General features: G+C 43.0%; 1 protein-coding gene across 1 annotated transcript in view; it reads right to left on the bottom strand.

Annotated features, from left to right (window-relative positions):
- Positions 1 to 15,122, bottom strand: part of PARD6G (par-6 family cell polarity regulator gamma) — a 224,338-nt gene that overhangs the window by 139,757 nt on the left and 69,459 nt on the right. The window contains exon 2 of the mRNA XM_029590795.1: positions 10,901 to 11,123. Within this exon, the coding sequence (XP_029446655.1) occupies positions 10,901 to 11,123 (223 nt within the window). The remainder of the gene's footprint in view (positions 1 to 10,900; positions 11,124 to 15,122) is intronic.

Genomic DNA, 15,122 nt, shown 5'->3' with positions numbered 1-15,122 from the left:
CTTTATGGGATCTGCCGGGTACTTGCGACCTGGGCTGGCCAATGTTGGAGACGGGATGCTAGACTCGACGGATCTCGGTCTGACCCAGCATGGCATCTCTTATGTTTTTAGCTGTCAGGACCGAAGGAGGAGGGCACTACTGTTCCAGGGCAGTAACCGAGCTACATCACAGCACTTCCTGCTATTGGGTGGGGGTGCCCTCTTCTAATTCACCCTCAGTACTTTGTGATCACCTCTTAAATAGCATTCATCATAATTTATGACTTGAAAATCACACGTGCACGGTTCCAGTACCAGAGAGGCATAAACTATTAAACAGTTAAAGAGCACAGAAATAAAGGTTAATAAATTAAAAAAAAAACTTGACTATTCATCTATCAGCTGATGGGCTGCAGCTGAGGAAATTTCACCATGGCTCCCCTTCAGCGCTTCCTTTAGGCTGGCTGCATGGCTCCCGTGCCTGCCCAAGCCCAGGGAGCGTCCGAGCACGTCAGCAGGTTTGTGAGTTGGGGAGGGGATGCTGATGTAGCTATCTTCAGCCTTAATTTATTTATTTATTTAAACGGTTACCATTTTAAATAACATTTGCTTCCTTACCGTAAACAAGTCTGGTCTTCAAAGTAGCAAAGCTAAGAAATTAAACTGTTTCTTAAACCAAATGTATGCTAATTATCTTGTGAACGTTCACATTTGATATTCTGAAATCTGGTAACACAAAGGGTGTAGGAAGGAGTAATGTTAAATCAATGCTATGATTACCCTTCAACATAAATCTCAAAACTTCTGTTACAAAAAAATGGGTATGAAAAGTAAAAAGGGAAAGTGTTATTAATAGGAGTATCATCAAACCCTTAAATATTTTTTATACTTTTTTCCCTCTATGGAAATAAAGGGTCACAGAAACACATTCAAACAACAAAAAAACCCCCATCAATCCAAAACTGTTTTTTTTTGTGCAGCTTCCATCAGAATTGCCATACAAGAACTGTTTATGCTTTTCTCGAGACCACACTGCAAACTTTTCATCCAAACTCCTATGGAATCAAAGCAGAGACCCAGGTCCACCTATGGTCAGTACCCCAGTTGTGTGGCTAACCTCTAAACACCGGCCAGCACTGCAGCATCGCCTGCTTCAGGGAAGAAAATGGCTCAACAGATGCAGACACACAATCACCTTTCACAAACAATATTCTTCTGGCCAAACAGGTCACAGAGTCTAAAAACCACAATGACAGAGCTTTCAGCTTGGATTTTTAACCCTGCTGGGCTCTGCACTTGTAAAATACACATTAAGCCGCTTGGTAACTCCACAGCAAAGGGCAAAAGAGTGTAAAGAAACCAGAAACCCTCTTTCCAAAATATATGAAAATTCTCAGAATACAAGCTAAATGCGTGAACATTTTAAAGTAAAATTTTACAGGAAGGGTAAAGAAACAGAAACCAGCATTTTGCATTGCACTATTTGTGTTTTCTTTTTTTTTTTTTAAACTGAGCCATTTATTGCCATGACATGCCGAGCTGACACAAGAGCAAGGATGCGCCTTTGCTTTGTTGTTCTGCACCCTGCGCTGGGAGATGGAACCGTGCCACGGTTTGATCCTGCCGCAAGGCTGCTGTTTTTACGTCCTGCCACTGCCAAATTAATGCTGTTTGAGAATGAACTGGTTCTGTCCCTCAGGGGTACAAGCCTCCAAGCAGAGGTAGAAAGTCTTGAAAGGTAAGTTACTCTTTCCTTAACTCGAGGCTTCCTTGCAAGTGTGAACCCACCAGCTGGGCCAGTGCTCCCCTCAGCCCTGCCATATGTAGCCAGTGGTTCCAAGCCCGCCAGAAGCCCTTCTGCCACCCTCCAAGCTCCACATCACGGAGAACGCAGAGTTACTTACCTGTAACAGGTGTTCGCCAAGGATGGCAGGATGTTAGGCCTCACACATGGGTGACATCATGGGAGCCCAGAACGGAAAACTTATATCAAAGTTTCTAGAACTTTGACTGAGCCTCATTGAGTATGCTCAGCATGCGTTATTCTACACGGCCACGCAGGGTCCCCTTCAGTCTTATAATATAGAATTATATAATAAAAATAGAAAAGAAGAAGAAACCCACATAGTGGAAACCCAACTCCACGGGGTTGTGGGCGGGTTTCATGAAACATAGAAATGACGGCAGAAGACGACCAAACGGCCCATCCAGTCTGCCCAGCAAGCTTTCACACTTTTTTTTCCTCTCATAGTTATCTGTTACTCTTGGCCTTTATTAGTAACTTTTTGATTCTAGTTACCTTCCACCCCCACCATTGATGTAGAGAGCGCTGCTAGAGCTGCATAAAAGTGAAGTATCGAGCCTAATTGGTTAGGGGTAGTAACTGCCGCAATAAGCAAGCTTTTCCACTCTTATTTGTTTACCCAGCTTGTGCAATTCAGTCATTGTTGGTTGTTGCCTAAATATAAATCCTCTTTTCTTCATTCCTCCCTGCCGTTGAAGCAGAGAGCTATGCTGGATATGCATTGAAAGTGAAGTATCAGGCTTATTTGATTTGGGGTAGTAACTGCCGAACAAGCAAACTACTCCCCTGCATGTCTAAATGCAAATCCTTTTTTCCACATTTCCTCTTGCCGTTGAAGCATAGAGCAATGTTGGAGTCGCATTAACCGTGTGTATGTTTATTGAATAAGGGTATTAATCTCCAGGTAGTAGCTGTCATTCCCGCAAGCCACCCCCATGTCTCTTCTCTTCATTCACATTCTCTAGACTTTATGGATCCACAGTATTTATCCCACACCCCTTTGAAATCCTTCACAGTTTTGGTCTTCACCACTTCCTCCGGAAGGGCATTCCAGGCATCCACCACCCTCTCCGTTAAATACTTCCTGACATTGGTTCTGAGTCTTCCTGCCTGGAGCTATTAACCTGTATCTTATGCAGTATGGCAATGGCTCCCAAACCTGTCCCGGAGTATCGGGGTTTTCGAGATATCCACAATGCGCATGCGTAAGAAAATCGCATGCACTGCCTCCGTTCCAATGCAAATTTTCTGTCATGCGCATTCGCTGTGGAAATCCAGAAAAATCGGACTGGTTGGAGGACTAACATCCTGCTGTCCTCAGAGAACACCTGTTACAGGTAAGCAACTCTGCTTTCGCTGAGAACAAGCAGGATAGTAGTCCTCACACATGGGGGTAAGACCCTAGCTACAGGCTCCCACCCCCCAACAAAAAAAAAGGACCAATACAACACCCATATTAGATACTAATGGGCACAACAACTGGTTTTGTTGGTAATGGAGGTGAGGTGGGTGGGCAGCCTGAACAAAAACAATGGGCCCTAGGCGGGAAAAGAGTTGGATTTTACACCTCAAACAAGTTCCAAAGGCAGACTGGCCAACCCTACTGTCACATCGGCCATTCCTATCCAAACAATGTGATGTGGCTCAAAGGAAGCTCTCATCAGCTGAGCTAAACCATGATGAGGTCCCAAGACACAATGGGAGGCCATGGGGAGACTTCAACTGAAGCAGGCCCCCATGAAACGTACAACTATAGGCCATACAGAGATGGACACCATCTACACCATGGTGGTATGCACCAACCGCACTCAGACAAGCTCTAACAGAGTTGGTTTACAGGCCAACTTCCAATAGATGTAGAAGATAGTCAGAGCAGTTTTTGCATGGAGCAGGAGAAAACCTCCTCTACTTCGGTCCATAGGACTTTCTAGAAGCCACCAGGACCCGAGACACATCATCCAAGAGATTGAACAGTTGTAATATTAACCTCAACATCCAGGCTGTGAGCAACAGGGCCTGGAAGTTGGGATGTTGCAACATGCCTCGATCCTGTGTGATGAGATCTGGAGAAGTCCCCAGACTGATCAGTTTCTGGATAGACAACTCCCACAGGAGTGGAAAGCAGACCTGTTTCAGCCGATAAGGGGCTATGAGGATCATAGTCCCCCTTTGCCCTTGTAAAGCTTCAAGAGATTCTTTGCTACCAGTGGAGCTGGAGAATATGCATACAGAAGGCTCTCACCACAATCCTGGGCTAGGGCATCTGAAGCTGGTTTGCCATGTGTCCTATGTATTGGGAGCAAAACCGAGGAACCTTCCTGTTACAAGGCAGAAAATCTGATTCATAGCCTCTTGGTCCAGAGACAATTAATTAATGGGGCTTGAAGCATGACTCAAGTCTATCCACTATCACATTGTCCATTCCGGCCAGGTCATAGCCCTGAGCACCATACTGTGGGACACTGCCCATGACCACATCTGGACTGTTTCTTGGTACAGGAGGGTACAGGAGGTACGAACCTGTACCTCCCTGCTGGTTGACATACCACATTGTTAGTTGGTTGTCAGCTTGGATTAGGACAACTCTGTTGGCCAGCTGATCTCTGAAAGCCCACAGCACATATCTGATCGCCCGGAGCTCCAGGAAATTGATCTGAGACACATTTCTGGGCGGACCAGAGACACTGAATGCTAAAGCCCATCTACATGAGCTTCCCAACCCAGGGTGGACACATCCGTGGTGAGGACAATTTGGGTAGGAGGACTTTGAAAGGAGATCCCCCTTTCCAGACTTGAAATTACCCACCACCAGGACAAAGAGTCCCGGAGAGACAAAGTGACTCGAATGCGATCCTGGAGATTCTGCGTGCCGGGTTCCATCTGATGTCACTCATGTGTGAAGACAACCATCCTGCTTGTCCTCGGAGAAAATATTTTCATTTAAAAAGTTATTTTCTCTTTCTCCAGGAGTACAGTGCTGTAATTTAGCCTTACACATATGCTGGGCCTTGGGAGATTACAATTTAACCCATTTTTTCAAGTGGGACAAGTTAAAGCAGCCACTTTAAAATTACATTTTAGAAGACATATGAAAGGGAGCAGTTTCCAAGATGACAGGTTCAAACAGCATTTGCTTTCTGTAGGATTGCTTTGTTTCTTTTCTTTCCTTTTAAGTGATGAGCAGGAAAGCTCAAGGAAAAGTGGACTTGCCTCTTTGCAGCCCCGTTTTTTTGGTTTCCATAGATAGTTTTGCACTGCAAGGTCCAGCAAGGCAAGACAGCAGCGTCACCTGTGTCAGTTTTTGACTTGAGCAGGGAAGAGGACAGGATGCCGTCCAGCATGGTATCCCCACCGGCAAAGACATCTCACTCTCTACTGGAGGTCTCGCTTCTCCTTTATGAAACTTCCACTCCCCTGTCCAGGGAAAGAGAAGGCCTCGCCAGTGGTTGGGCAGTGGGGAGGTGCGGCCCAACACTGGAGGCTTCCGGTCTTGCGGAGTTGGCGTGAGTGCAACTGGAAGAGGCAGCTGTGAGGAAAGACCCTGGAGGCGGTGCTTGCTACAAAGGAGGAGACGAGTCCTTGCTCATCCTTCACCGGCCTAGCAAGAGCAAGTACAGTGATGGGTTCTAAAGCCCATTTGCCCTCTTCATTGTTAGGTTTTGGCATCCCGGGAAAGGGGGGGGGGGGTGGAATACCTTGCAAAGTTTGTGATTGGCAGTTTCTAGAGTTGAAGGCATATTGCTTGAAAACATGAAAGTCTTGCAGTCAGAATCCTTGGGTCTAAAAGATAAACTGGAAGCACAGAAGGCACCATCCTCAAGATCTTGCAATTATGATTTCTTAGACCAAAAAAGGCTTAGAAGGAACAGGTAAATTGTGCTGATCCCTGGAGAAAGATAACACATAGTTGCATCGTCAAAACCGATACTCTTTTATACTGTTAAGATATTAAAACTTTGTTTTATTTATTTATTTATTATTTTTATTATACCGAGTTTCATGATAAGAATCACATCAACCCGGTTTACAATTAACATGTGTGTGGAGGCAGGGAGTAACATAGTGATAAACATTTCCCAATTCAACATTAAATATAGTGTGAAACTTAAAAAATATTAAAACAATAATTAGGACGTGAGAAAGTTACAAAAAACAGGGAATAATAACTAGGACCAGAAAGGGGGAGGGAATTAAAAAAGAGAATATTTACATTTCAGCCAACTGTTTCCAAATTAATAAATATGTATAATGTTATAAGCAAAAGATGTGTTGATGGGTTGAAGTGTGGAGAATTTAATTTAATTGTTGTGTTATTGTTATTCCTATACTGTTAAGACTTTTTAATGCAGTATTGTATAGATAACTTACTTTTTACTCATAAGATAAGGCATTATTTTGTTGTAATGTAAAGATAATTGGACCCTGTTACTGTTGTCAAATTATCCATCAAGTTACTATGTAAACCAATGAGATATTTTTAATCGAATATCTGTACAGAAAAACAAATAAATAAATAAATCATAACCTTCAAAACCGGGAAAACAAAATGGGAAATAGAAATCTTGAGACTGATCATACTTTCTCAAGTTGCCACAATCTTCTGTGCAAGATTTACTTAGCAGGGACACAAACTTCCAGAGAATTCTTCAAGTACTACCCCTTACCTACAGCTTTTTACGTATACCTCTGGATAGGCTTTCCCCTCAAAACAAAAGGGATAATGAATTGGTCAAACATGAATCAGGGGATTTAACAGAGAAAAATAGAATGTCAGGGATTTTTCTGTCTCTATGCTCATGTTAAGGACACTTTGGTAGTGGAATTTGTATTTTCTTTAGATAAGTAGTTATTTTTCCTGATGTTTACAAGTCTGCACAAATGGATAGGAAGAAATTCCTTTCAATACATTCAGATGCGCACAAATTTGATGCTAGCTTTGTTTTAGTTTCCACCTAAATGCAAAGTGAACTACAGGAGTGAGGTCTAGCTGGTTTATGAGCCACCCCAAGACGGAGACATAGCAAAAGATTCCCTCTCCTCCTTGGAGGGACCAGGCAGTGGCCAGCTAGGATAAATTCTGCATTACCTAGCATGGGGATTCCTGTATACAACATATTAAGCTAGGCAACTCTGGTCCTGGAGAGTCAAAAACAGGCCTGGTTTTCAGGATATATGCAATGAATATGCATGAGATAGATACAATGGAGTCAGTGCAAGCAAATAAGCCTCATGCATATTCATTGTGGATATGCTGAAAACTAGAGCTGCTTATCCCAGGCATGAACAGGGCCCAGATCCACTTCTGGTGCTGTTGTCTGGATAAGAATGAGCTCTTCGCTTGGCTCTCCACCACCAAGTATGAAGGGGCAAGTAGTATTTCATCAGCATCCTGAAAGGAGGCATTGCCACAGTACCTGGGCTGCCCAGCAGCACCGCACACCACTCAATATTTCTCTGCACATTGTCTCGTCTCCTAGAAGAGACCATGCGGATACCGATGCCGCTGACTCCAGTTGTCTTGCCGCGTTCCGCCCGGGCTGACAGCATTTTAAGCCCAGGCGGAGGAGGACTGGGGAGCAGCTGGGTCAGCGGAGGACCGGGAAGTGTGGAGACACACCTGCGTGTTCTTGACGACACACTGGTTGAGAACCGCTGTGCTAGAGGATCTACACCCCACTATTGTTTGCATCTCTGAAACCTGGCTTAATGACAAAGATAACGTTCTCTTAAACCAAATCACCCACCCTAATTATAAGGTACTTCATTTTCCTAGACCTAAACGAAAAGGTGGGGGTTTATTAATAATTAGTAAAAAAGAAATTAAGCTAGTACCTTACAAAGCAGAGATCAACACTCACTATGAAGTGGCAATTCTAAAACCTGCACAACTAAACATAGAACTTGTCTATTGTCCTCCAGATTTACTACAAAAAGATTGCTCACCCCCGATTGAATTATTCGCTAAGGTGTTCCCTTCACCAGATCCCACCTTAATTGTAGGAGACTTTAACCTCCATGTAGCCAAAGCACCGAGAACCACAGCCTGTGAAACATTTCCAGAGACAATGGAAGCTTTGGGTTGCCAGTTTGTGTCCAAAGCTACTCATAAAAGCGGGACATATTCTAGACCTAATATTTGCCAATACTGGTAACTGTCTGATCAATACTTCTCACACCATTTTACCCTGATCTGATCACCAACTAACAAAGGCGGAAATAACTTTCCTCAACCCGACTCATAAAAGTATAGATAATAATCATACTCTTACCTTCAGGAAAAGGACAGACACGGAGGTACTTGCAGAAGCAATTGAAAAAAAAATGACTCCCTGAACTACATCAAACCAATGCCTCCCTCAGCATTTGATTCCTGGGATCAGATTGTCAATAACCTAGCTGAAAATAGTTTTCGTCTGGATTAGGACTAAGGTTAACTAAGAAAGGAATACCTCTAAACATAAGAAGCCCTGGTACCATGATGATATAAGACGCACTAAACAGAACCTTAGAAAAGTGGAGAAACAATGGCGGAAATGTCAATCGTCTGAATCCCTAGGAAAATATAAATCTCTCCTAACAAAATACTGAACACTAATCAATAAAGAACACAAAGATTACTATGCTAAACAGATTCACAGGGTAATATTTAATTCTAAACTGCTCTTTGATATTGCTAAACATTTAATTAAGGATCTGTCATTCTCCATATCGAGAAACTATAACTTCTCAAAGGCCTCTTGCAATGAACATGCCACAACATTTTTTAGATAAAATCAATGGATTAAAAAAATCAATTCACTATCTGTTCTCCCACAAAAGCACCTGATGATTTCCATGGCCTGATTAAGTGGACCACATTTAACAGAGTAACTAATCTTGAAATCAGTCAAATCACTGCTAAAATTAAGCCTGCCACTCACCCACGTGACCCAATCCAAGCCAATTCCTTGAAACAAGTACACTGTGTTATCACTCTGACAATTACAACCTTAATCTCTCTCTCAGAAGAAATTGAACCACATGGATTAAAACAAGCTGTGATAAAGCAGATTCCTAAAAATAAAGTTAGAAGAATTGACGGTTGGGACGACTATCAACCAATATCCAACTTGTCTTTTCTAGCTAAAATACTTGAAAAAGCAGTATTATCTCAACTTGTAAATCATTTGGAAGAACAAGATATTCTCTTTCCAAACCAACTTGGATTTAGGAAACATGGTTCAGCTGAGACATTACTCCTCTATTTAACAGACTGAGTTACAAGGGTTTGATGATGACGAATCCTATCTTCTCATGCTAATCGACTTAACAGCAGCCTTTGACACGGTAGACCATACCCTGTTGTGCCAGTAGTTGAACAGCATAGGAATTGAAGGCAGTGTTCTCAGATGGCTCTTCCTTTTTATCTAATAGAACATTCCAAATCATATTGGGCAATCACATTATCTGATACTTATATCATTACAGGCGTCCCTCAAGGCTCAGCATACTTGGCAACATTATTCAATATTTATATGATACCTCTATGCAAACTACTGGCGGATTTAGGAATTACTGTACATTCTTCCTGTATGATGACATACGATTTTACTTTCTTTTCTCCACACCAGAAGATACAGTATTGACACTCAATCTAGTTGAATGCGATACAGCAGGAACTATCGCAACTTAAACTAACATTAAACCCTAAAAAGACTGAAACAGAAACTCCATGATAACTAAACCACTGGCTCTAGATCTAGGTAATTTCCAAATTACTCCCTCAAATCAAAGTATAGGATTTAGGTATCCAGCTAGATGAGAACCTTACTATGAAAAAGCACATCAACAAATTAATTAATACAGGTTACGCCAAATTGAGAATATTACAACAGTTGAAACCTTTATTAAAATTCTGAAGACTTCAAACAGTATTGCAAACTAATTTTCTCAGATCTAGATTTCTGTAACTCCTTATTTTTCAGTCTTCTCGCATGCCTCCTAAAACCATTACAAATACTACAAAATGCCTCAGCAAGGCTCTGTTAGGATCCAGAAAATTCAATCATATTACACCCTCACTGATTTCACTACACTGGCTGCCAGTACAATCCCGAATCTATTTCAAAGTATTAATGCTAATATTCAAAAGCATTCATTCTAGTAACACTGGTATGATAGGTGTGTCATTACAACCACACATACCGCAGAGAACACTAAGATCCCAAAATAAAGGACTATTGACTGTTCCAACAATACGGAGCACACACCGGACACATATAAGAGATCGTGTGTTTTCCATAGCGGGCCCAAAACTTTGGAATTCTTTACCTGAAATGCTACGTTTGATACTAGATAGAAAGATTTAAATGTGACTAAAACCATGGCTCTTCAAAAATGCATAGAACCTAACTTAAAATATCAGACTGTAGAGATCTACAATATGGACAAGAGATACTAATGATGTATGAAAACAAATTAACAAGAGACTGTAAGAATCTCAATTCAACGTACAGAATAATGTGAAATTTATTTTATTTTATACTTCAAGTCTTATGTCCTTGATCTTAAATTAATATGTATTTGAACAATTCAATTGATAGTTGTTAATGCCTGTTTATGATTACTTCCCATCGTTATTCACTGATTTATAACTATGAATGTCATTATTGTAAACGGTTGTGATCTTTACTTGGAACGATGGTATATAAAATCTCTATATAAATAAATACATAAATAAATAAAATATGACCCAAAAAAATAAAATCTCAAGATTGGGCAACGTACACATTTTTAATTAGTTTAAAAACAAACAGCCAGCTAGTTACTGGGGCCTTGCCTAAGATAAGAGAGCTCCATGACAAAATATTTACATGTCCTTCCCTTTATTTACACAACCAAAATTTGTGCAAATCCAGATATGAGTATTCATCAAAACACTTTTTTTTTTTTTTTAAACAAGTGCAATCTTAATATTGCTGCAAGAAAGAATCACAGATCAGTGAAAAGTTTCAGTAGCAAAATAAACACAAAAAAAAAAAAAGCAATAAAACACTGCATCACATTTCAATAGGAGCAGAGAGAGAGAGAGAGAGAGAGACAGCAGGAGTATGAGGGACTGGAAGGCAGAGGCTGTACCTTGTCTTTGTATAAAGACCCGCAGCAGAGGGTTGGCACTGGACACAGCTTTGAAGAAATTGTCATCATTGTTGATGGGCAGCAAGTCGCCGTGTACGTCTGCGTAGCCGAGCATGACCTCAGTGCTGGCTATCTGATGGACGTGGAGAACAAGCTTGTGGAACTCCTCAAATGTCCCCGGCGCGTAACGGTTCAAGGAGAATCTCCGGAACTCTGCTCCGTACTACAAGGAAAAAAACATTTAAAGAAAGTGTTAAGTGGGCCAGCCACAGTAAAACAACAAAAGGAAAGGGTAGCTGGGGCTATCCCAAGCTTCAGCTCCTGGAGGCACGGGAGTGCAGTAAGGGGGCAAGTGGGCCAGGAAACCTGTTGTGCGCCCTCCAGCAAAAATCTATAAGGTTTGCACGCTGCCAATGCCTAAGCGAGTGCAGCTGCAACAGAAGATACCAGCAACACCGCCCCCCGCTGCAGCTGCAGCAGATCCTCCCCTCATTCAATCAATTCTGGCCAAAGCTGAATAAGGCGCACCCGGATCTCCTCGCCCTTTGGAGATTCTCGATTTTATCGGAATAAGTAGGAGAAGAAATACTGGCAGACCTTCTAGTGCTCTGTAAACTGGTTCTTTTCACAAGCAAATTCATTAGAAAATTCTTGACTCCCCCCCCCCCCCCCCCCCCCCCCCATTTCCTTTCCTTCCCAAGAATTTGGTTTTTTGTCTCTTTCTTCTAAAATCAGGGGTGGCCAACTCAACTCCTAGAAAGCCACAAACAGGCCAGGTTTTCAGGATATTCACAATGAGTATGCACGAGAGAGATTTGCATACAATGGAGGCAGTGCATGCAGATCTAGCTCATACGTATTCATTGTAGATATCCTGAAAACCTGGCCTGTTTGTGGCTCCCGAGGCCCAGAGTTAGCCACCCCTGCTCTACATTTTTTAATTTTAAATGTGTCTCTCTTTTCCCATTGCTGCTAAGGTCATTTGCTGCCAGACCTCGGTCTGTCTCCACACAACGCATGTGTCTCACCCCTAACCCTCTCCCTTCCCATCGTTATTCTGAACAGTTCCTCATATTCACAGAGTAAGAGGGGTGGCCACTCACTGGGGAAAGAAACATGGAATGGCAGCCATATTGAGACTGAATCATCAAAAAATATTAAACTTCGTTTATCCACAGATCAGAGCAATGGCGATGCAAGTTTCCCATATTGCCCTGTCCACGGGCCTCACACCCCTGCTCCAGAGGAACCACCTCTAGGGGGAAGATAGACAATCTAGGGAGAGTCAGTCTCCCTGAGTTTACAATCTTGCTACTGAGTCTCAAGAATATATAGCAAGATCCCCATTACGTGGCACGCATGGAGCATATGCCCGCTACCTGAAAGCCCCCTGCTTCTTGTTCAAGCCTGCAAGGAAGAGGCAAGGAGGGGTGATGCTGAAGAGGATGGAGCAAAGAATAGAAAAACGTTTCTCTGCTCCCTAATCCAACCCCGCCCCTCCTGTAGTTTTGCTTCTCTTTCAGGGAACACAGAGAAGAGAGAGGGTGATGCAGGAGTGGAGCAAGCGAACACAGGGCAGAGAAAAGCTACCTATTCCCTAATGCTGATTAGTATTCCTTTTAAACCTTCTTGGCAGCAGTAAAGAAAAAAATCCCAATTGTAGATTTCAGCTAGCTGAACTTTCTGACTGGATGAGTGCTGGATAATGGGACTTTTACAACAGTTAGACAGTAGCAAATGATGATTCTCTTTTTAAATGTACATGGCCACTTATCAGCTGGGAACGGAACTGACCATCAATTCATTTCACATTCTCCAGATGGCCTTCTGACAGTACTGGCTCTTCAGTCACTTCTGATCAGAGCTGGTTTTGAACAGGAAAGCAAGAGATTGGAGGCTCTAACACCCCATACCAATTTTCCCTCCCTCTCTCCGAAGGGAAGATATTTTATCTACTTCTTGAATCTGTCTCTAAAGGGCTCTGCTGCTCAGCTGTGGCGGGCGACGGTAAAGCCTGGAACTGCTTGAGTCAGGGGTGGAAGGGGGCCTTGCTGTGTAAGCCTGGGTTTTTTCCCCCCAAACTAATGAAGAACAAGAAGCTGATCCAGAATCTGACCAATAGTCTTTTCTTTGGCTATGGGGGAAAAAGGTCCATGCTCAAGCATGGCTGTTCTTCTGCCCAGTTCATCAATGTCTTTAAGGCTCCCCTGACTCACTCTGTAGACAGCCTAAACTTTTGGTACCGCACCAAATCAATCTGCAGACATCTGAACTCCGATACTGAAAGCACAAATGCTTAACACAAGTTCACAATGTTTCAGAAAAGCCTAGTTTAAAAGTGACACTGTCTGCACAAGTCCTTTTTGGGAAACAGAAGGTAGGTCTAGCAATCCATGCTTCCTCTTACGGTGAAAACTAGAGGTTCACAGGCCCAGCTCAGCCTTCCATCCTGCCCAAAAACATACCAACCAAATTATTTCTACTCAATTACAATTTTATTTTTTTTTTAAGCAGAGGCACCCCACTGCATACTATGCAATGTTTAATACCATACTCACAAGCAGTAATAACTACAAGGCCAGTATATTCAGTAAGGTGGCCAGAGGTCAAGTTATCTGGCTAAATTAACTGGATAACTTATCCCAAATATTCAGCAAGGAATATCCACAATAAAAAATTATCTGGCTAACTTTAGCCAGATACAGCAGAGTTGCTTACCTGTTCCAGGTGTTTTCCCTATGACAGCAGGAGGTTACTCCTCACACATGGGTGATGATATCATATGGAGCCCAGCATGCCCTATTCCATGAATCCACACGAGGTCCCTCATCAGTCTCATAACACAGAATTACGATAAAAATTAAACAAAAAATAGGAGAAACTCACCCTCTGTGGGGTGGTGGGTGGGTTTTCGTGAGGCTGCTCCCCAACACAAAAGGGCACAACCACTACAATGCTGTTGGTAACAGAGGGAGAGACAGCCTGAACCCAAACAATGGGCCCTAGGCAGGGAGAGTTGGGTTCTACACCTCAAAGAGATTCCGAAGGTCAGACTGGCCAAAACCACTGTCATGTCAGACATCCCTATCCAGACAGTAGTGAGATGGAAATGTGTGGAGAGAACTCCATGTCGCAACTTTGCAGATCTTCTCCATGGGAACTGCTCGCAAATGAGCCACCAATGTTGCCATAGCTCTGACAGAAAGAGCCTTGACATGACCTCCAAGATGTAGTCCCGCCTGGGCATAACAGAAGGAGATGCAATCTGCTAGCCAATTGGATAGTGTTGTTTGGCAATGGCAACCCCCAATCTCATCCTATCAAAGGAAATGAAAAGTTGGGTGGGCTGTTTATGGGCTTCTGTCCACTCCAGATAGAAGGCTAAAGCTCTCTTGCAATCCAAACTGTGCAGGGTTCGTTCACCTTGGTGTGAACAGCACCTGGGAAAGAATGTTAGCAGGACGATTGACTGGTTAAGATGAAAATCAGTCACTACCTTAGGCAGGATCTTAGGGTGCGTATGCAAGACCACCCTATCATGATAAAACTTAATATAAGGTGGATAAGTCACTATGGCTTGGAGCTCGCTGACCCTGTGCGCTGAAGTGACTGCCACCAAAAATATCACCTTCCAGGTCAGGTACTTCAAGTCACAGGAGTACAGCTGAGCTAACACCACGTTGAGGTCTCAAGACACAGCGGGAGGCCTTAAGGGAGGCTTCAATTGAAGCAAGCCCCGCATAAAGCATACAACTATTGGCTGTTCAGAGATGGGCATACCATCTATACCTTGGTGGTATGCACTAATTGCAGTGAGATGAACTCTAATGGAATTGGTTTTCAAGTCAGCCTCCGCTAGATGTAGAAGGTAGTCAAGCAGTTTTTTTGCATGGGGCAGGAGAAAAGATCTAGGGCCTTCTGCTCACATCACACAGAAAACCTCCTCTACTTAAGTCTGTAGGACTTTCTAGTGGAAGGTTTCTGGAAGCCACCAGGACCAGAGACACATATTCAGAAAGATCAAGTGGCTGCAGGATTAACCTCTCAAAATCCAGGCTGTGAGCGACAGGACCTAGAGGTTGGGATGCTGCAGCATGCCCTGATCTTGCGTAATGAGATCTGGGAAGTCCCCAGACTGATTGGTTTCCAGATGGACAGCTCCCAAAGGAGTAGAAACCAAATCGGTCTTGGCCAATGAGGATCATAGTCCCTCAGTCCTCAC

Source organism: Rhinatrema bivittatum, chromosome 2 (assembly GCF_901001135.1).
Source record: "Rhinatrema bivittatum chromosome 2, aRhiBiv1.1, whole genome shotgun sequence".
NCBI lineage: Eukaryota > Metazoa > Chordata > Amphibia > Gymnophiona > Rhinatrematidae > Rhinatrema > Rhinatrema bivittatum.
Note: the sequence above shows the minus strand (reverse complement) of the source record. Positions and strands in the feature narration are given on the sequence as shown.